This window comes from Protopterus annectens, chromosome 14.part0 (assembly GCF_019279795.1).
Source record: "Protopterus annectens isolate FY-2018-M chromosome 14.part0, PAN1.0, whole genome shotgun sequence".
NCBI lineage: Eukaryota > Metazoa > Chordata > Ceratodontiformes > Protopteridae > Protopterus > Protopterus annectens.
The window spans coordinates 945,933,629-945,956,753 of record NC_056748.1 but is presented as its reverse complement, the minus strand read 5'-3'; the positions used below and the strand labels follow the sequence as shown (position 1 = coordinate 945,956,753).

General features: G+C 39.4%; 1 protein-coding gene across 1 annotated transcript in view; it reads left to right on the top strand.

The window, feature by feature from the left end:
* The window catches only part of LOC122789359 (anthrax toxin receptor 1-like), a 1,490,698-nt gene that overhangs the window by 516,492 nt on the left and 951,081 nt on the right, over positions 1–23,125 (top strand). The window contains exon 8 of the mRNA XM_044056748.1: positions 14,108–14,188. Within this exon, the coding sequence (XP_043912683.1) occupies positions 14,108–14,188 (81 nt within the window). The remainder of the gene's footprint in view (positions 1–14,107; positions 14,189–23,125) is intronic.

Below are 23,125 nucleotides of genomic sequence, written 5' to 3'. Positions count from 1 at the left end.
AAGGTCCGTCACTATCACACACTCACCTAACCCGTTCCCTAACCCTAACTCACTTAACCGCCCCTAACCCTAAAGTCTGTCACTATCGCACACTTACCTTAACATGTCGGTGTTCTCAGCGTCAGACTTTTACACTATCGGTCATCTCAGTTGTCGATCTTCCAGTCTTGGTGTTCTCGTCGTTGGTGTTTTGCGTGTCGGTGTTTTCAAGTAGACCCATATATATCTATACATATATATATATATATATATATATATATATATATATATATATATACACATTTATACAAATTAATAATTTAAATGAGTTTAACATGCATTTCTGAATGACTGTTTTTAAAGATGACATTTCTTTATCATTTTAGAAATAATGGGTGATTTTGGTATCATAGATTTTTATAGATAAAGTGTCTCTCTTTAATTTTTCAACTATTTGATTTCAACTATATGAAATTAGCCATTGTCATATTCATTTATGCCTTAGATACCTCTCCCTGCATACTGTCATTTAATGTAGTTACGGAGCTTTTCATCTGGGATACACACTGTCAGTGAGTTTTTCTAATTATGACTTGTGCAGTAAATAAAGTATAAAATGAATCAATACAATAAAAAAGAATGATAAAGTGAAGAATAAATGATAATAAAAGGAAAAGAAAGACTTAAGGGGCAGTAACAATGAAAAGATGTCAGATATGTATGGTGTGGAAAAAGAATGAGATTGCCTGAAGTTAGTTATTGAAGAGTAGCTTGAATTTTCAAATAAAATTGAAGAGTTAGCTAAAGCTGAACAGTTATGGCATATCATAGTTAATGAGCACAGGTTGGGCAGCAAATATACTTTCTATGAAAAAGCATACAACTGTCTGTAAGGAGGATTTAAGAGGATCAGTCACAAATTTGTTTCTAATCATCATTCTGTGATACAGAAAAATAAACTAGTTTAGTCTTAAAAAATGAACCAATGCTTAGATACTCTGGCTAGGCTTATAAATGCCCTAGGGCAGATAGCCTAGTATGAACCTATGAACCTATGAATGAAACTGTAATATCTGAAGACATGCCTGGGAGGTGTGGAAGAGGTGGGGAGTTTAATTTCCCTTGATGTATCTACTCACCACAGTGAAAGGGGTTGGTCTATGCAATTCTTCCCCCAGTAGGAACCATCTCAAATACGTGCTGTTGCCCACAACTCCATTCTTGGGTGAGTTTTGAGGTGGCAGCACTCATGTTTTTGGGAGCTGAGAGGAACTGCGCAAAGACACAGGGAGAACAATGCAAACTCCACACAAACATTGGCCAGAGGTCAGTCATAATGGTTAAGGTCTTTGCCTCCCATCCACAAGGCACAAGGTTCAGTCCTGACATGTTACAATACATACTGACCAGTAACTTGTCTACTGTATGCTCAGTAATCTACCACTTTTACAGCCACCAGTTACAGTTTGGATTTGATCTTTTTCATGCACTCTTCTCTGAACTTGCCCTATGCAGTACATACCAAGTTGCTGAATCTTGCCCTTAGTTTTTACTGACTTGATGTGGAACATATATACATTTATGTTTCACAAACTGGAAGATATATGTGTGTGTGTGTGTGTGTGTGTGTGTGTGTGTGTGTGTGTGTGTGTGTGTGTGTGTGTGTGTGTGTGTGTGTGTGTGTGTGTGTGTGTGTGTGTGTGTGTGTGTGTGTGTGTGTGTGTGTGTGTGTGTGTGTGTGTGTGTGTGTGTGTGTGTGTGTGTGTGTGTGTGTGTGTGTGTGTGTGTGTGTGTGTGTGTGTGTGTGTGTGTGTGTGTGTGTGTGTGTGTGTGTGTGTGTGTGTGTGTGTGTGTGTGTGTGTGTGTGTGTGTGTGTGTGTGTGTGTGTGTGTGTGTGTGTGTGTGTGTGTGTGTGTGTGTGTGTGTGTGTGTGTGTGTGTGTGTGTGTGTGTGTGTGTGTGTGTGTGTGTGTGTGTGTGTGTGTGTGTGTGTGTGTGTGTGTGTCTGTGTGTGTGTGTGTGTGTGTGTGTGTGTGTGTGTGTGTGTGTGTGTGTGTGTGTGCATACACACACACACACACACACACACATATATATATATATATATATATATATATATATATATAGAGAGAGAGAGAGATAGAAAGATAGATACAGATAAACACAACCAGGTGTCCATAGATATAATAGATATATATTATGTGCATGTCTCTGTATGTGGTTTATATAGAACGTGTGGCAGTCTGGTATGTAGTAAGTGATAGATCTTATGCTGTATATTTAGGGAATGCCCATACCAAGTTCCCTAATTTTACAATAGAATATATACTTGCTTCATATTGATTGCTGCTGCAGTAGCCTTTAGCTGTATGGGTCATATCCTGCCAAGGATACAATAGCCAACCAACCTTCAAAGCTTCCGGGTACCTTTCATGCACCCAAACTGTCAAGCATCTCAAGATGAGCTGACTAAAAGACAATTCTGGGGGTGATGCCATTCAGAGCTTTACTGCTGCCGAAGATTATACTCCTCGGAGGTTTTTGAGGATTGACAGTCAGCTTGTCCTTTCCTTAGCTGGGAAGATAGGTTCCCTTTGGAGGGAAAGAAGTTCCATTTTCTTATTTTTTACTGATGTTTTATGACTTTCCTCTTCAGAAAAGTTATTTTAAAGCTAGGACTATTGTGTTGTAATAGACTTTTCAAGACTATAACATGCTTTTAAAAAGAGCACTCATTGTTTCTGTCAGTTTAAAAGTAGAGGTGTCTAACTGATAAGCAATTTTCTGTGAAGAAATTAGGTTTATTTTAAGGTCGTGGGGCTGTCACAGTGTATGAAAGTGATTTTTCTATTTAAAAAAGTAATTTTTGTGTTCTGACAGTTTTACTGGCATTGCTGCTTGTTTTCTCTAGGATAGTAGCACCATTTTCAGCTTGACCATGGAGCAGATTGTCACTCCCATGGTTGATCCTTAAGTAAACAGTCTTTGCCACCACAGCAGGTTAGCAATTTGCCTCAGCCACAAATAGGTGATGCTGCTGTGGCCATTTGTTTTACCTCTGACCTCTCATCTTTTACCCTGGATCTCTCTGGTGTAGCGCCTATAGCCACTATGGACTGGGGGTTAGCTATGTCCTCTATGGCTGTTGGCAAAGGAGACCTCTGTTGTTGATCCTGGGAGAAGAAACAGGGAAAGTTCCCCTGTTGTGTCAAAATGCTGTACCAACCCCTGGGGAAGCTGTGGCTACCAATAATAACACAGTTGGTCCCATTTTCCTGTAAAAAAGAAACAGAAAACCAAACATTTATCTACTTCTCCTAAAATTTATCTGGATAAGAGTAGTTTACTAGGACTGGTTCAGGGTTTGATTCAGGCTATTGATCCTTCATGTAGAGCAGTTTCTGGTAAAATAAAGAGGGATGCCTTCTTTCCTGAAGAGATTCAAGAATACTGACACACTGAACACACTGACGTCCCACTCACCAAGCTGAACAAGGAGAGAGTCACAGTAAGCTGCCTATCTTGCGCTAGAATCCGCCACATAACACAAGCACTCGGGTCACTCCACAGCAAGTACAAATATGACACAGTCATTGTCCATGCTGGTGTGAATGACCTGAGACGTACCTCCCTGGACTACATGAAAAGAGACATAGAGGAGCTCTCTGATTATGTAGCCCAGGCAGGTATGACCCTGACCCTGAGCAGTATCCTTCCTTCACCAAGAATGATGCCACAACATAGAGACAAGATGATCATCTTTAACAATTGGCTTAATTTCTGGTGTCATTCAAAGGGGATCCAGTGTCTGTCTGCCTGGGATGACATGCTTGACAAGCCACGCTGCTTCGCAAGGGATGGCTTGCACCTGTCACCCTGGGATTCCGGATATTGGCTAAGGCTCTTGCCACCCCCATAGTGCCTTTTTTAGGCAAGGCTCAAATTCTAAACCTACCACCCTAGAAAACAAAAATGGGAGGAAACTAAGGGTAATGCTGCTCAATGCCAGAAGTCTAAATCTCAAAATGCACGCTCTCGAGGCCCTTCTCAGTATGGAGAACATCGATGTCTGTGCTGTGACTGAAACCTGGTTCAAGGCTCCTGAGAGCACCCCGGCACTATCAGGTTTTACCTCATATCATGCGTTCCGGCCCCAAATCCCGGACCACACCACAAAAGGAGGGGGTGTATCCATATTCATCAAGGATACCCACACCTCCAGGTTGGTGGCAATGCACGAAGCATCGGAAAATATCCAGGTGCAATTAACCATAGGCAAAACTGCTCTACAATTTGTAGCCTGCTACAGGCCACCCTCTCAAACTCAGGAACCCCACACAGCCTTCCTGAAGACACTGGAGGGTATAAATGTATCTCCAAACACCATTATATTGGGTGACTTCAACTACCCGAATATAGACTGGGAACATTACTCAAGCCCCAACTTTCTAGCCCAAAGGTTCCTGGAGTTCATAAATTCAAATGCCATGGAACAACTAGTCACCGTTCCCACAAGAGGAGAAAATATACTAGATCTCATCATCACAAACATGGGGACAAAATGCTCCACACCGGAAGTATATCCCTCATTGGTGAGATCAGATCACAAACTTATCTCACTGCAAATCCACATCCCGCACCCACCCCAAACAAAAAAGACCACAGTGAAGAACTTCTTTAAAGCAAACTTCACACTACTCAAGACTGGTGTGGTATCCTTCAAGGCCCCCGAGCCAGTGGAAACCACACCCCAAGCTGCAGAAGCCCTTACAAATGCCTTCTACGAACACCTCCAGGACTGCATGGATCAGGCAATCCCTAATAAAACCAAGACTCTTTCCACCAAGGGCAAACGTCCAGTCTGGTGGACCCTAGCCATAAACAAACTTTACAATAAGAGGAGAAAGCTGTTACATGATAGAGCAAAATCCATAAAAGAGAAGACACCCTTGATCATTATTAGTAAAAAAATACGAGCACTCATAAAATCATCCAAGGCCAAATTTGAGAGAAAAATTGCAATAGATTCAAAAGACAATCATAAGGGCTTCTTCAGCTATGTTAGAAACCTGGGTGGAAACTCCCAGATATGCACAGAATTAGTCCAAAATGATACAAAAATCACTGACCCCACAGACATTGCCAACATACTGGCAGACAGGTTCAGTGTAAACTTCACCCCCTCTCCCCCCCAAAAGGAGAGATAACTATCCCAGCGGAGTGTAGCCTCCCAGACATCTCTAATGCGCAGGTGAAAGCTGCTCTCTCTAAAGCTAAAAACACAGCATCAATGGGACCGGATGGTGTCCCCGGCTGTGTGCTACACGAACTCAACGAGGAACTAAACCCGCATATAAAGCAGCTGTTTAATCTTAGCCTTACCACAGGATACGTGCCCAAGGAGTGGCGTATGGCAAATGTGGTCCCACTCCACAAAGGCGGTACCTCTACGGACCCTGGAAATTACCGCCCCATAAGCTTAACAAGCCTGGTCTGCAAAGCTATGGAGAGGATCATAATGGAACTCATAAACAAAGGCATAGGGGACTTGCAGACATTGGACCCGACCCAGTTTGGCTTTGTCAAGGGCAGATCATGCCTTTTGAACTTGGTCGACTTCTTCGAAACAGTCACCAAGGCCATTGATGAGGGAAAGGCAGTCCATACAGCCTACCTTGACCTTGAAAAAGCTTTCGACACAATACCCCACTCGGGTATTATAGAGAAACTTACCAGCTTAAATGTAAACCCATATGTCACAATATGGGTTGCAAACTGGCTAAAGGACAGAACCCACAGGGTTAGAGTTGCTGGCGCCATGTCAGACTCCAAGTCGGTCACAAGTGGGGTCCCACAGGGCTCAGTCCTTGGCCCCCTGTTGTTCGGCATCTACTTCTCAGAAGTACAGGCAAACAAAGGAAGACTATGGCTGACAAAGTTTGCAGATGACTGCAAACTGGGCGCCATAGAGGAAAGTACATCGGACACAGATATCCTTCAGAGGGGTCTCACGGAAACTGATAACTGGTGCCAGAGCCATGGCCTGAAGTTAAATGCCAAAAAATGTATAGTCATACCCTTCGGGAAAAACAAGGTAACCCCAAACTACCATATAGGTGGCAATCCATTAAGCACAGAAGAGGTTATCAGGGACCTGGGGACCCAGGTTGACAGTGGCCTTTCTTTTGACACTCACATTGCTAAAGTGGTTAGAAAGACCTTCTACATTGCCCACCTGATCATGAAGGGATTCACATCCAGATCAAGTGAGGTCATTGTTCCCCTGTACTCTTCACTTATCAGACCAGTGATCGAGTACAATGCCCCATTTGGGATGTATCTCACCCGACACCTGCAGCAATTGGAGAGACCCCAAAAGTTCCTCACCAAAAGGATAAAGGGACTCCAAAATCTGTCATATGCTGCCAGACTGAAGAAACTCCAGCTCTATTCAGTCGCATACCGCCTGCTCAGAGGTGACCTGTGCCTGACATACAAGGCCATGTCCAACCCGGAATTAATGGACATGCTCCACCTCAAAAAATCCAAATCTACCAGATCCACTAGAGCAAGCGACTTAAATCTTAGCACGGATATAAATAGGACATGCTGGAGGGATAGATTTGTCACCCAGAGACTCCCTATGCTGTGGAATAAAATCCCATTCCATGTGAGGCAGAGCACCTCGCTGGCTCTGTTCAAGAGAAATCTTGACCAGTGGATGGGAGATCGTAGGTTTACCCCGGGAATCATCTCTGTGTCACTGCTGGACAGAGGCACAACAAACTAATGGGCACAGTATTTTTTAACATAAGGGGTGGCGTAAGCCACAAAACTTTGGGCTAGGCTTATAAATGCCTTAGGGCAGATAGCCTAGTATAAACCTATGAACCTATGAACCTATAATAGGAATCTGAACAGGAAGACACAGAATGGATTCAGAGTTTTATCCTCAGATTTCTGATTCAAACTCAGAAAAGAGATCACTTTCTTTTTTTCCCTGTGGAGTTTTTCTTTTTCTGAGATTATTTATAGAATGTGGTTTTCAATCCCCCCAAAAATATTACAAGTTACAGAAGGCTTTCCAGAACCTACACCCATTCCTCCTCCTGTCTTGTTTGCTTTAGAGAATGGTGACTTACGGCCTGCAATTTTCTTGACAGTCAGACAGCTTCCTCTAGAACGGCAGACAGGATGCATAAAGTTCTTCAGTCTTTTACATTTTATACACTATTACCAAACCTGACCCAACAAGCTATGTATAGTCTTAGTTCATTCCTCTGCTGCTAAGTACTTAATTCCAATCCTACTCTTTCTTATTGTTCCTTCGGCTTTTCCCAGATAGGGGTCGCCACAGAGGAACTCCAGTCCACTAATGATTGGCAGTAGATTTTCATGGTGCTGAGGTGCCAGCTCGATGCCCAACCTTCAACGAAGGCATGGCCATTCACGCATGTCTTTTGAATGCCACTCGACCACGGGGAGGACATGCAGACTCCACACAGAAGGCGCTCCAGCCGAGAATCGAATGAAAGAACCTCTTGCCGTGAGGTGACAATGCTACCGCTGCACCTTACATTTGTTTACCGGGATAGTCCGACTGGATACATGTCCATTTTCAGTAGAGGCCCGGAGAGAAAAGCTCCACATAGACAAACTTACATAGATTACACAGTAGTTAGCAAACAATTATAAAAACAAAGTGATTATATACAATGGCTTGGTAGTGTTCCCTAGTAGGGACTCACAATTCTCATGGACAGACACAATTAAAAGTAAGTGACATCAGATTGGAAGCAGAGCTTGGTGACATAGTTACAAGTTATGATAATTACAGAATATGCTTTCAGTTTATAACTTAATCAGGGTTGCTACATGAGCATAGCCAATTTACTTTGAGACACTGTTTGAGGTTTTTTTTTTTTAAGAGACTTTTGGAGGATTGTAGGGTTATATAGTTTGGCAACGAATTCCAGGTTTTGCCAACAAAGTTGGCAAACTGGGATTCACCAGCAGAGTTATTAGCTTTGTCAGTTTGGACCAGTAGTTTATCGGCTGACCATAGGGATCTCAGGTTGCTATATGGCTTAATAATATTTTTAAGTGATGGGGTAATTAGGATGAGGAAATTATTGATAGGTATGGGGGAAAATGTATGCTTTTACAACTTTGAATTTCAGATTTTTAAATTGGCAGGCTCATATTTTACTTTATTTTGACATGTTGTGACATCATGAGGTATGTTTTATGAACAGTTTCTTCTTGTGAAGAAAAGTCTGCTTTAAATAACTTAGTTTCTTCTGTTACACAGGTCACTAATCATTGTTTGCAATCTGTGTATGACTGTTACTTCTTCCAGGACTGTGGCCACTGGTATGATTTTAAAGAGGTTTGCTTGGTTGTATTGTCAAAACCTTCCAGATGATGTTAAAATGAGATTTTAAATTCTCCATTGGATAGACATTTAGTGTTTGGACACTGTGCTGCAGAGGTTATCAAAAACTGTGATGAAAGCGGCAAGATTATCCAGAGAATCTGTAAAATTTTTCAATCCTCCTTTTTCAAATTGTCAAAGGGATTTTCATTTTCCTTATCCAATTTTGGCAAAAGAAAAAAAAAAACAGAATATAGCCTCTCAACAGAATTCAAGTAAACAGCTGTTTAAGAAGTGGCAAGGAGGTTCCTAAAAGAAGTCTCAAACCACCCAGAACCAAGAACACTCCAACAAATCTGAATGAATTCACAGGAGACCTTGTGACCCCCTCCATCCCTGGCCCTCTTTCTCTTGTAGAAAGTCTGAATCTTCATTTTTCTTTTTACCAACAGATTGTTTCAAACAAACAGGATCTGAAAATCATTCATCAGGGTTATGGATGGCATTGGCAGGAAACTATTCCTTTCCAGTAGGTAGTTCCTCATCCCACAGACAAGACTGTTTTGTTTCCACCTGTTCTTCAACCTGTTCCTGTATGTCTTTCCAACCTTTCCACTAATATCCAGGGTACTTCTGAAAAGTCAGAAAGAATCGCCCAAGGTCATTGTGGCAACTCCCTTGTGGCCCAGACAGCCATACTTCTTCTTTTATTTTGAAATAGCCAGAGACAATGACCACATGCTTCCTCACAGAGTGGATCTACTCATACAAGAACAGGGATGTTTGATACACCCCCACATCAATCATCTTCAACTGACTAACTGGTTGATAGGGTCTTAATGTCTTTTAGACACCTGTTTTCTAAGGACGTGCATCAGGAACTAATGGACCCATGAAATCCTGGGTCTATATTAGAACACCGAACATTTAAAATGTCGAGTGTTCTAATATCAACCCGTTTTCAGCAAACACTGAAAATATCGAAGAAACAGAAAAACAATTTTTTTCCTAGGGAAAGAATTTGGTTGTTAGTTTTTCTTGCTTCATTATTTTCAGCATTCTGGTGGAAAGTTACGGGTCGGGTTCAGGTAAGTGTACGATTGCGTGGACATGAGGGTTAGGGAGGGTTAGGTGAGTTAGGGCATGGATTAGGTATGTGTGCAATTGTGTGAACGTGAGGGTTAGGGCAGGTTAGGTGAGTTAGGGTTAGGGCGCGTGTCAGGTAAGTGTGCGATTGTGTGGACGTGAGAGTTAGGGTGGGGTAGGTGAGTTAGGGCATGAGTGAGGTGAGTGTGCGATAGTGACGGACCTTAGGGTTAGGGTTTGGGTTAAGGTAAGTGGATAGTTAGTGGTGTGTGTATAGTTTAGTGTAGGGTTAGGTGTAAGAGTTTATGTGTATGTGTGTGGATTGCTGTTTGTTTGGTGCGCTTGTGTTATGTGTATGTATTTTGGAACAGCAAATTTTTTCCCCTAGGAAAAAAATGGCTGTTCTGAATGTTCGATGTTTAGCATTTTCAATTGGTAGGGTTCGATATTAGAACACTCGACATTTTGAATGTTCAGTGTTCTAATATAGACCCAAAATCCTGATACTAGAAAACCATACATTAGCAAATGGAAAATGTTTTCTAGTTCATGCCAACAACATAACCAAAACCCATTCAGGGCTTGTTGTTCTCTGGTTTTACAATATTTGAGTTACTATCCTATTTTTATTTTGGTTCCTCTATTGTTTCATTTAATGGCCATTTCAGCATGTCTGCCCATGGATCGTCTTCTTTATATGCATTCATATGTCAAAATGTTTTTGACAGAAGTTTTACATAATTTGCCTTGAAGTAAGCTGGAGGCCCTCCTTGGCATCTTAATTTTGTGTTAGAGAAACTAACACTTTCTCCATTTGAACCCTTAGTCTGGCTGACCTGATGTTCTTAACATGGAAAACAGTTTTACTGATTGCTCTGACCTCTGCAAGAAGGCTTACTGAACTGCAAGCTCTTATAGTGAGTCAACCCCACCTCATTTTCCACAAGGACAGGCTTCTTTGAGAATTAAACATTATTTTATGCCTAAAGTGGTATCTGAGATTACTTTAAGTCAAACTATCCATTTCCTTGTTTTCTTTCCTATACCTAAAAATGAGGGAGAAAGGGTACTCCATACCTTGGATGCCCACAGACAACTCAGGTATTATCCTGACAGAACTAAATCTTTAAGATCATTGGATCAATTGTTTACATGTGATGGTAAGAAGCAGAGACAACCAGTATCAAAAAAGATTATTTCCAAATGGATGTCTAATGCTGTTACCTTTTGTTATACTCACCATAGCAAATATATTCCATGCAGGGTCAAGGCCCACTCTACAAGGACCTTGGCTTCTTCTATGGCCTTTTGGAAAGGATTAGATTCTAGAAGTGTTCTAGAAGATGCTACTTGGTCCTCTGTATATACATTTACAAAGCACTATAAGCTGGATTCCTTCTCTAGGTCTAGATGATGCTTTGCTAGGACCATTCACCAGGGGCTCCTGGGCCCTTCTTCTTCCACCTCCCAAATATAGTTAGCTATGGCAATCTACCCATATAGCTAAAACTACTACAGCAGTGATCAATGTAAAGAACATAGTACAATTGTGTAAGCTGAATGTACTAGAGCAGTAGATGTTTCATTAATGCAGTAGCTGCTCTCTCTTTCCATCCTCTTGGTTTTTTGGTGTGCTTTCTATGCCAGGGTATGGACATTTACTTTTTGTTATTCCTAGCCTTGCCTTTTCAGGGCTCAGTTTCCCTCTCTCTGCTGGCAGGAAAGCTCTGAAGGGCTTTGCACCTAAACTTGTCTTTTAGTCAGCTCAGCTTGAGCTGCTTAACAGTTTGGCCCATAGAAGGTGTCCTGAAGCTTTGGAAACTGGCCTTCTGTTACATCCTTGGCAGGAAACAACCCATATAGCTAAGGTTACAGCAGTGATCATTCAAACATATACTGTTATGGTATGTTCAACTTATACAACAGTCCTTTTTTTAGTACACAAACTAGCATTCTGTATTCCAACTATGCATTTCTCCTGTTTTATTTAGGCCTGAAATGGTGTTCTCCATGATGTCAGTGAACTGTGATAACTATAAAAATTGTCTACTAAATCTGGCTTTAAGTAGCTTCCCTAGATTTTTTTCAAAGGATTGTTGTTGACTGGGTGGTTTTCTGCCTAAGTTATAAAGCATTTTTTTCTTTAGTTATTTTTTCTTTTTATTTCTTCATTAAAGACTCATATTCATAATTCAGTTAAACATTTGTTAGCGTAATCTTAGTTTAGGTTGTTACAATCAGGTCTGTTTTGTTTTTAATACTGTTTTCCAATTGGATAGTGATGATCAATAATTTGTTTTGTACTTGTTTAAATAGTAATGAATTCCATTTCTGGGAGTGCTTTGAGGTGGAGATTATTGTTTTTTTGGAAGCTGGACAAGTGCATTTTGTGTGTCAGGTCATGTTTTTGCAATGAAGTGAATGGGGAATGCAGTAAATGCTTTAAGACTTTAGTCTCTAATTTTCATTATTTTTTTTCCAATTCATTTTAAAAATGTAAGTATAGATTTGTGCTTGCAATTTGTTGTAGGTGAGCAGGTGTAACTTAAGGGTATATCTGTGTCTGTCAGTCCCACTGATGAAAACAAATCTTTGCTGATACATGAAGGATAGTAATAAAATGTAACTATGAAATGTATTTATTTATTTATTTGCATTTGTTTACCAGGGTGGTCTGACTGGGTTTACAGAACCCATTTTCACCAGAGGCCCGGGGAGAAAAGCTCCACATACAGTACAATGCAAATACAGTAAAATCCAATACAATAAAAATTACATTAGAAATACTGTACAAAAATAAGTTGAAAGAACAAACTGATACAAGATGTTGTAATATATTACGACACATTTAGACAATTCTATACAGTTAAAACATTACAGACAATAATAGCCACTCTCACCATACATGATGTAGACCGTGTCCAAAAAATAATACGTAGGAAGTGCAATGTGTGACATTGACTGTGACAGTACATGCAAAACAGAATGTTAGTTTCAGTTCGGACAAGAGCAGCCAGAAAGTTAGTGATGCAGACAGATAGTGAGAAAGAGTGAAGAATAGAAGCAATACAGCCTGAGCAGCAGCTTATGGATATGGTCTAGATACAGAGAAGGAGTTAGAAGAGCCTTAGGATCTTGCAGTCAGTGAGGGATTGAAATGTGACAGAAAGAGGAAGACCTGAGCATTAGGCAGGCTTTATGCATGAGCAGAGCCATGTATTTTTGAGATGATTTTTTAAAGAGGCTCTGAAATGGTTTAGGCCAGGCATAGACCTGGTAGCTAGAGGTAGTGAATTCCAATGTATAGAGACAGAGTATGAATATTGAGAGTGACCAGGTTTTCTTGTGGGTTTTGAGATAGCTAAGAGATTTTTGTCTTCTGATCGTAGGGATCGATTTGGTGTATAAGGTGTGACTAGATTGGCTAGTGCAGGGCAAGCAGTAGGCTTGAAAATAAGGTTGTGCACGGTGGATAGCTGAATAAAGGCAAGTTGGTTGGGGAGTTCAAGCCAGTTTAATTCTAGGATGGTTTACAGTGGTGTGTGTAGTATTTAGAGTTTGTGGCAAACTTTGCAACTTTGTTGTAACACTGTTCCAACTTGCTTAGGGTAGAAGTTTGTAAGTTAGTTAAGATAGGGGCGCCATAAAGAAGGGAGGGAAGTAAAAATGTTTTTGCAAGAGTAGTTTTGGTTGCTGCTGTAAAGAAATGTTTGTTTCTATATAAGAGTCCCAGTTTTTGATGAGTTTTCTTTATGTTGTGCTGTATATGGGGGTCAAATGAAAGTTTATTGTCAATGGTAACGCCTAGAAGTTTGGTTTCCTGCACTATTTCTATGACAGTGTTGTCAAATGCAAGAATGTTGAAATGATCAGTGACAGGGGAGGTGAAATGTGGACAACATCAACACTTTCTTCACAGCTTTTTATCAGGATCAACTTTTATTACAGGTGCATATACATACATATTTGTACGCACATATTTGTATGTGCATTTAAGTGTGTATGTATGTATGTATATATGTTAGCATACATGGATGTGTGTATATGTTATGCTGATATAGTAATACATAAGTATTGCAAGTGTAGTACAGATAAAATTCATTTAAACCAAGCAATTCAATTAAGGGCAAAGAACTTTATTGGTTTTTAAAATTGTCCCCATTGTTGATGGATCTTTTACTGTAAATACACACATTTAAAGTTCAGTGACTTGATTTTGAAAATTTGGAACAAGTTTTCTTCCAAACTGCAGAGATGCTACATGTCTGCATTTTCTCTATCATTTTGTTTTTTTTTTTAATCTGTTAACCCTTATCCCTGGTGTGAAATCAACTCTCAAACATTGTTATTATTAATTATTACTCATGCAATGCATTAATTTTACAATTACTATTTTTCATCTTGCCTTCAGTTTGTCAGCCTAGAATATTTCTAAAATCTGATTACTACAAATAATGGCAGATGATATTGCATAACAGAGATTAAAACATTATTTTAATTCACTAGCAGTAACTGATGAATAATAAAATCATTACATAAAAGACATACAGCTGGAAATGGTTATTTATGCTATTTTTTTAATTTGCTTAAAACTGGGTGGACTTGTATATCATTTGTCACTGACTGACATGTTTTATGTGTTTTCAAACAATGTGTTTTTATTTTTCAGCTGGCATCAGTTGCAGATAGCATTGATCATGTGTTTCCAGTAGCTGGTGGATTCCACGCTTTAATGGGCATCATAGATTCGGTAAGTTTCACTTTTAATACTTTGAATTGCTGCTTTGCATTGCTTACCATACTGGACTAATGGCGAGTTAAGGGACTGCCTGCCTTAAATGCCAAGTGACAGTATAGACTTACATTGATTTTTGGTATACATTTAGTCTGAATGTTACTGTCCTTCTGGTTTCCTATCAGTAATGACAATCTTTCTGAAACAGATATTTCACAAAGCTTGTAAAGCGTTAACTTTCACTCCCTTAAATTGCTGCATATTCATTCAGGGCTTCTTGTACCTTTACTATGATATAAGGAGTCCAAGCACATCTCCCTGTCTTAATACATTCTAAACTGTTTGCACTCATCACCTCAAACAGTATTACATACACAATAGTCTTTTTTTATTTTATTGCCGTTTGTAATACTGACATTTTGTCACTTCTTATCTTTCTGTTATATACACTAAATAAAATCATCGGATATTTATTTTTGTACTTTTTGACCCTAAGTTTGTAATTAGATAAATCTGTCTCTGTTAAGACCTATATCATCAAATAATTGTTATGGAACTTTGACCCATAATTTGTAATTAGACAAAGTGCCTGTGTTAAGGCCTATATTATCAGATATTCATTATGGAATTTTTTGCCCCTTAATTTGTAATTAGGTAAATGTGCCTTTGTTGAGACCTATTACTCCTTCCATGACCTTTCGTTATCTAACTGCTAAAAAGATGAGATCTAACAAAGATTTATTTATTTTTTTAATGGAGAAAATTGTTTCCCTTAATCTCTCCTTATTACAATAAATAATTGTTCTCTTGACTCTGGCTAAGCCTCCTTCATGTTGGTTTATAGTCGGCAATCTTGTAACCCCCTTCTTTGTGTGGTTTCCTTTGCAGTTGTTACAGAACATAAAATAGGTTTACAATCCTGAGATGTGATGCATAAAAATTGAATGATAACTTGTAGTAATCAGTGTGTCAACATCAGAAAGTGATGGCTGAAGTTAGATGTTCTCAGAGGCTGTTATTGTGATAAGTTTATGTAACACAGTTTTCACTTCTGCTGCAGTTTATTTCAAGACTAAAAATGTAAAGATTGTTTCACTTCCTAGAAATGATAATGCTCCTCTTACTGTGAATGTTGATATGAGCTCAGTTACTCTGTATTAGTGACTAGTTTTAAGCGTTTTGTTGAGTAATTAAGCACAAAGCAGTTGTACTTTGAAGACTTATTGCTGATATTAACCTTATCTCACATGGAAAGTGCTAGAAGCAAGAAGCCCAAGAGTCCTTAAGTACAAAACTGCCACTTTGGAATGACAGTTCCTGGTTAGTACAAAAATTAACCAGTTGCTTTTCCTGTTTTGTCTCTTAATGGAAACTCTTAATTTCATATTCCTAAATGACAGTTGCTTTACTATTGAAAAGTTATAACTGTGTGATACTTTCACAAGATTTTCTTTTCCCTCACAACTTCTGCTGCGTACATAATTCTGCTCAGCATGATCTACCAGTTACCTATCCTCAGATGCTTTTTTGTAGGATAAGGGCTGAGTTTAGCAAGTTCTGCTGACATTTTGTTTTATTATCCCCTGAAGTGTTTCTTCCTTGTAAAACAAATCACAGAAGTCAAGCTCTAGGGCTCACTATCTAGAGAACTCATTGTGGTTTTAAGGAATGTCTTTTTGGAATATTATATCCACATTAGTTCTGTCTCTGTGTACTTCCCTTATATCTTCTGCCTCCAAAAGAGCGACTGTGCGGGGGAATTAGCCTGGGATATAGTACCTATTCTGGCACCCCACGTGTGAAGAGATGAGTGAGTTTCATCTTTCATTCCTCCCTCTCCCCTCCAGCAAGCCCTTCAAATGCCACGAACTGTTAAGGATTCAGGGTCCTAAATGTTTACGACACCATAAGCATAATTCTGCTGAACTCAAGTAGTGCTGGTGAAATACATGCTACAAGTCACACATGCTCACATTTGTTTTATAGCCACTATATCAACAAACTGCGTACTATAAAACTTATACAGTGATATTTCAGAGGGTCACAGACTGCAGAGCTATAGCTGGACTACAGTTAGTCATCATGATTATTTAAGGTATTATATTTTTTAATTGTCTGAATTCCTAACTGTAATTGCTTTCATGTTTCCTAATGCATTATTGTAGACTATATGACTGCAGCATTGGATAGTGAAACATAAAGAAAATGAGAAGGATTGCTTCTTTGGTTGTGTTATTGCTTTAGCTTCAGTTGTTTTAAATTGAGCAGGTAGTTGAGAATGCTTGTTTTGTTTAAATTTAATTTTGCTTTAACATTATTTGATGTCTTGATGTGTAAGCTACTGACATATCATTGTGTTAAGGCCAAATAAAATAAAAGGAAGGGGTAAGACTGCTGTTTTTCTAGCTTTAGTTTATCTACTGTTGTTGACAGTATATATATCACTACTGATGTTACTATTGTTGCTGTAGAAATTGCATGGTTAATTATAATATACAGAAATTATTAGTGAAGAGGCAAGCATGTATATTACAGGCATTTGGCAACTGCTGGATAATGTGGCAAAAAAGACAACACCGTATTGGATTTTAACATTTGCTCTTATCTGAACTTCTTCTTCTTTCGGCTGCTCCCGTTAGGGGTCGCCACATTGGATCATCTGTTTCCATTTCTTCCTGTCCTCTGCATCTTGCTGTGTCACACCAACCACCTGCGTGTCCTCTCTTACCACATCCATAAACCTTAACTTAGGCCTTCCTCTTTTCCTGTTACCTGGCAGCTTCATCCTTAGCATCTTTTTCCCAGTATACTCTGCATCCCTCCGCAGCACATGTCCAAACCAACGTAATCTTGCCTCTCTGGCTTTTTCTCTAAACCTTCCAACCTGGGCTGACCCTCTAATTTACTTATTCCTAATCCTGTCCACCCTCATCACACCCAATGCAAATCTTAACATCTTTAACTCCTGCCTTTTTGTCAATGCCACTGTCTCCAACTCATATAACATAGCTGGTCTCACTACCCTCTTGTAGACCTTCCCTTTCACTCTTACTGGTACTCGTCTGTCACAAATCACTCCTGACATTCTTCTCCACCCACTCTATCCTGCCTGTACTCTCTTCTTCACCTCTCTTCCACACTCAGCATTACTCTGAACTGTTGATCCCAAGTATTTAAACCCATCCACCACCTCTACTCCCTGCATCTTCACCATTCCTCTACCCTCCCTCTCATTCACATACATATATTCTGTCTTAGTCCTGCTGACCTTCATTCCTCTTCTCTCTAGATATCTCCACCTCTCCAGGGTCTCCTCCACGTGTTCCCTACTCTCACTACAGATCACAGTGTCATTTGCAAACATCATAGTCCATGGGGACTCCTGTCTGATCTCGTCTGTCAACCTGTTCATCACCATTACAAATAAGAAAGGGCTCAGAGCTGATCCTTGATGTAATCCCACCTCCACCTTAAAAGAATCTGTCACTCCCACCGCAGACCTCACTGCTGTCACATCACCCTTGTACATATCCTGTACCACTCTTACATACTTCTCTGACACTCCTGACTTCCTCATACAATACCACAACTCCTCTCTAGGCACCCTGTCATATGCTTTCTCTAAGTCCACAAAGACACAATGCAACTCCTTCTGACCTTCTCTGTACTTCTCCATCAACACTCTCAGAGCAAACATTGCATCTGTAGTCCTCTTTCCTGGCATGAAACCATACTGCTGATCACTAATCATCACATCCCTTCTTAACCTAGCTTCCACTACTCTTTCCCATAACTTCATGCTGTGACTGATCAGTTTAATCCCTCTGTAGTTACTACAGCTCTGCACATCACCCGTATTCTTAAAAATCGTTACCAAAACACTTTTTCCTCCATTCCTCAGGCATCCTGTCACTTTCCAAGATTTCATTAAACAATCTAGTTAAAAACTCCACTGCCATTTCACCTAAACACCTCCATGCTTCCACAGGTATGTCATCTGGGCCAACAGCCTTTCCATTCTTCATCCTCTTCATAGCTGTCCTTACTTCCTGCTTGCTAATCCATTGCATTTCCTGATTCACTATCCCCACATCATCCAGTCTTCTCTCTCTGTCATTCTCTTCATTCATCAGCCCCTCAAAGTACTCCTTGCTCTTATCTGAGCTAATAAATATTAATTGCAGTTAGCCTCTGTAAAGTACAATGGGATTGCATACTTATGGAATTTTTTTATTTTGGAAAGGTTAAAATTCAGAAGGGTGTATAACTGAAGCATATGACAAAGGTAAGGCTCAAGGGAAATCTCATCCTCCCTGGAGCATGCTTGTGTCATCCAGCAACCACATCCGCAGGGGGACAATGTACTCCCTGAAAAACTGGACAAGGCTGACTTCAAACACATAGTACAGAGATTTATCAGAAAAGGATGTCTCTTAAATGTCATACTGCCCACAGCATGAAAGGTAAAAGACCTGGAAGTAAGTGTATCCTTAGCCAGTCATAGCATGCTGCAGTGGGGCTCACTGTTGTACTATGCTACAATGTGCTTCACTGTTCTAATGTACCACAGTGTGGTTCACTGTTTGTAACACATAACAACATGGTTTACCATTCATAACATGTAACAACACTATGTAACAGAGTAACCAAACTAGTCAAAAAAATGTAATTCTGCTACTCTAACTTTCAACTACAACACAAATATAATCCCAAATCCTGGCACTCTATATCTACCATCCTCAACCCAGGAACAAACAAGGCACACTCCCCTCTCCCAATACCCCTCCATCTCAGATATCAGAGGAATTTAACAAAGACTTCATAAAATCCATAGCCAACCTACTCACCACCAAAACTAACTCTGGACACCTCCATCTAAACTGAAACATTAGCTACAATAACTCTACACCACCCAAAACAGACCAAGCCCACAACTATACAAATAACCAACGAAATAACCATATTTCCCCTTTCCCCCTCCAATCCATACTCACCTCAAAAATATAAACCAATACATAAAGGAGACAAGTCCATAGAAATATCCCCTCTATCTAAAAAATGAAAATATGTATCCCACGACAGTTAGTGAACTACCTACTACAAAACAACCTGCTCACTCCAACTCAGCATGTCTTCCAGCCAACCATATCACATCCGCTGCACTTTTATCCTTTACAGACACTATTAACAGGGCCAGGGATAAAGGATACCCCATATCCTGAGTACTCCTGGATCTCTCAAAAGCTTTTGACATGGTTTCACACCTATTCATTCTAAAAACACTAACCAACCAAGGATGCTCCACTACCACACTTCAGTGGTTTCAGAGCTATCTACATGACCGGAAACAAGCAGTAAAATGGTCTAACCAACTCTCCCCTTCCTACTTAACCCTACAGGAGTTCCCCAAGGCTATATCCTAGGTCCCCTACTGTTTAACATATTCACCAATAATTTACACAGTGCCTCCTCCCCCGGAACAATAATTCAGTATGCAGATGACTCAGCCTTAATCTGTACATCTTGTACGCTCCCTGAACTACAAAAAAACCCCAACAAGTTTTCACAGCAATTGAATCCTGGTTCATAAAGGCCCAACTTTTTCTGAAAAAAAAAAACTCAATCTTTCACCCCAATAATACCAGCCTTAACCCAGACCAATTTAACATCCTTGCAACTGACAAAACTGTCATAGAAAATGCACAAGAAACTAAACTGTTAGGTGTTATTATCAATAGCAAACTGAACTTTAACCTTCATATCCAACAAAACATAAAGACTCATAAAAAACTAGGACTAGTTTATAGAAACAAACAATTCCTTACCACTCAAACCAAGGCCACCCTGGCAAAAACCTTTCTCCTCCTAATCCTATTCTACGGTTCATGTATACTAACTAATCTACAAAGTTCTTCTAAAACTAAAATGTAACAATGTTGCAATAAGTTGAAAAATTTGCAACAAACTCCAACTACTGCTTACATCACTGTAAACCACTACAAGAACTAAAATGGCTAGAACATTCAAACTAACATATACACACCTAACTACAATACATAACATAATCTATAAATCTACTGCCTGTCCAGCCCTGGCAAACCTAATCAAACAATACAAACCTACCAGACCTCTCAGATCTGATGACAAAAATCTACTCGAAAACCTTCTAAAAATTCTGGAAAATCTCTATACTCATACTCAGTTTCAAAATGATGAAACTCCCTCCCACCAAACATTAGCCTAACTTCTAGCCTATCTCTCTTTAAAGCTTCCTTAAAAGAACACTTAAACAAATCATGGCTATGTACATACCTAACTCCAGGCCAAGGTCTAAGCAGTCAGACTGACTGACTCCAATCTGTTTTATAACACGCAAGTACAGTCTAAGCAAATACTCTTACCTCTGTTAAGTCGGTCTTCTAATTGTGAATGCATGTAAACTGCAAATGTTTAGTGTGACTTGTTTTTGTATGTAAGCTCTAAATGTTTAGTATGACATGTTTTAGTATTGTATAAGTAAGTGTTGTAAGTGCTTGTTCACTAATTTCAAATGTGTAGTTTCATATGTGCAACCCAGTTGTATAAATGTGTAACCAAGTCACAAATGTGGAGCTTTTCTCTAAATGTTTACTTTGACATGTTTTAATATTATTGTTCACTAATTTCCACTAGTTTCATATAGGTAACCCAATTGTATAAATGTGTAACCAAGTCACAAATGTGGAGTTTTGATCCCTGGGCTGCCGCTGAAAATGGGCTATGTAACCCAGACAGACTATCCTGGTAAACAAATGTCAAATAAATAAAATAAAGAAGCATGGTTCACTGTTTGCAACTTGTAGCAACGTGGTTTGCAGTAACATGGTTCACTGTTCGTAGCATGTAACAACATGGTTTAATGTTTGTAACATGCTACAGTGTAACTCATTATGAAGAAAGTGGATACACGGTAGAACAGCAAACCCAAAGTCTAACATTGCAGAATAGCAACCTATAGTGAGCATACCTCTAAAATGCCATGATTTATGCATAGAACTATGATTTGGGCCCGCAGATTTAGCCTTTCTCTTCCTAGATTACTGATATTCCTCATAAAGTCAGACCTGCTTATGGGATCATGCCTTATTAACTAAACTAGGCCTATACAAAGATTCCCTACCATTTATTATACAGAGTCCGGTATATAAAGAACTTCTGTTGTGAATATTAAGAACCTGCTTCTCTTTTTGACCATCTGCTATGATTTCTAAAGGCCAAAACTATGATTAATACTCAGAGATTAAGATGTCTGATGGTGAGCCTAGTAGATCATGTAGAAATTGCTGAATAAAATACTGATAAAATTAATTGAGGCCAGCAGTCTACATACAGGAGAGGAATGCTTACACTGATCTGCAATCACTGGATCTTGACAATCTAATCTTATCCTCTTCTGTGATGTGCAGCTCTAAGATTGGATGGGAGAAAACATGTGAATATACTGCATCTTTGACTACAGTTAGCTTTTGACACTGCTACTCCTGTAAATGTTGAACTGGCAATATAATGCAAGGGATCTGGGAAGACAACCATGTGGAATTATGAACTGTTAAATAAAGGGAACCAAAAGTTTGTTGCATAACAGGTCAAACCTGGACATTAATGCAGGTAACACTAGCGGTATGAACTGCATGGTCACCTTACTCATACCTGGTATTAAAATTAGGGAAACAATGTTAAATGGGTGGGAAAACCTGCAGAGGGACATCTACGGAGATGTGGCATCTGGGGTGCAATGTTGAAAGTCTTACACCAAGGGACCAAGCACCCCAGAACTAAGCAATAACTGTGTATGTGGGGGAGGGGGGGACTAACTAGGCTGCAGTTGTAGGGTATATTTGCACTACTGTGCACATTTCCAAAGTAATTTCACAGAAAAATGAAAGAAAATTAGTCAAGAATATAGAAAAGAAATCTGTCAGAACATTGTGGGTACTGGAGGAGAATGATTACAAAAAATTGGATTGTGACAACGGGTTTGTTCACCCCTGGATGATAGGAGAAGGAGAGGACTATTATATCTGTACATACAATAGTAAGGGTTCCATCTGGGGACACCATCCTGAAGAGGACAAGTATAGGCAGACAACAAATGGAAGTAACACTTCATTGTAGACATAAGGTAATACTTGTTTACTGAGAAGTTGGTGGATAAAGATCATAGGTACCAAGAAGAGGTGATGAACTGTATGTGGTGTGAATCTTTCCAGAAAGCATGGGAAAGGAGGGGTTGATATGAGAAGGGGCTGGGGATCAACAGCATCATAACAACTCAGTAAGGAAACAGACTAGTTAAACAAATGTATTTTTAATGTTATAGTTTTTTAATATCATGCAAGAACACACACACACACACACACACACACACACACACACACACACACACACACACACACAGTCTTTGCAAAAACTTCACTTTACTTTAGATCTGCAAAAAAAGTGGTCCATCTTAAGTAACAGGTAGGACTGCATACTGAAGCATTAGGGACAAACTGCACCTTGAACTGTTCAAGCTGTTTACTTCCTCCTGAGACTCTTGTCATGCAGCTGGAACCGCAGCGTTCCAGTTCTTCATAGCCATGTTAGAGCTTAGTCACCAAAAGATGTACCTCAAGCTGCTACACATGAGTTTTCTTGCTTTTTACAAAGGTTTGCTCTCTTAGTACTTTTTGTTCTATTTTCACGATAACTCCATTTTCTTTACTCCTTTTTCCTTACTATTAACCATAAATATAAAATTAAAAAATAAAAAATTAAAAAGTAAATAAATTAAATAAAATAAATAAATAAATAAATAAATAAAATAAAAAACAAATATAAAATAAAAAAAAAATCATGTCACAAAGACATGCATCTGGAGCATTACTCCCCAGGCCTCCACTGAAAATTGGTTTAATTCCAAGTTGGACTTTC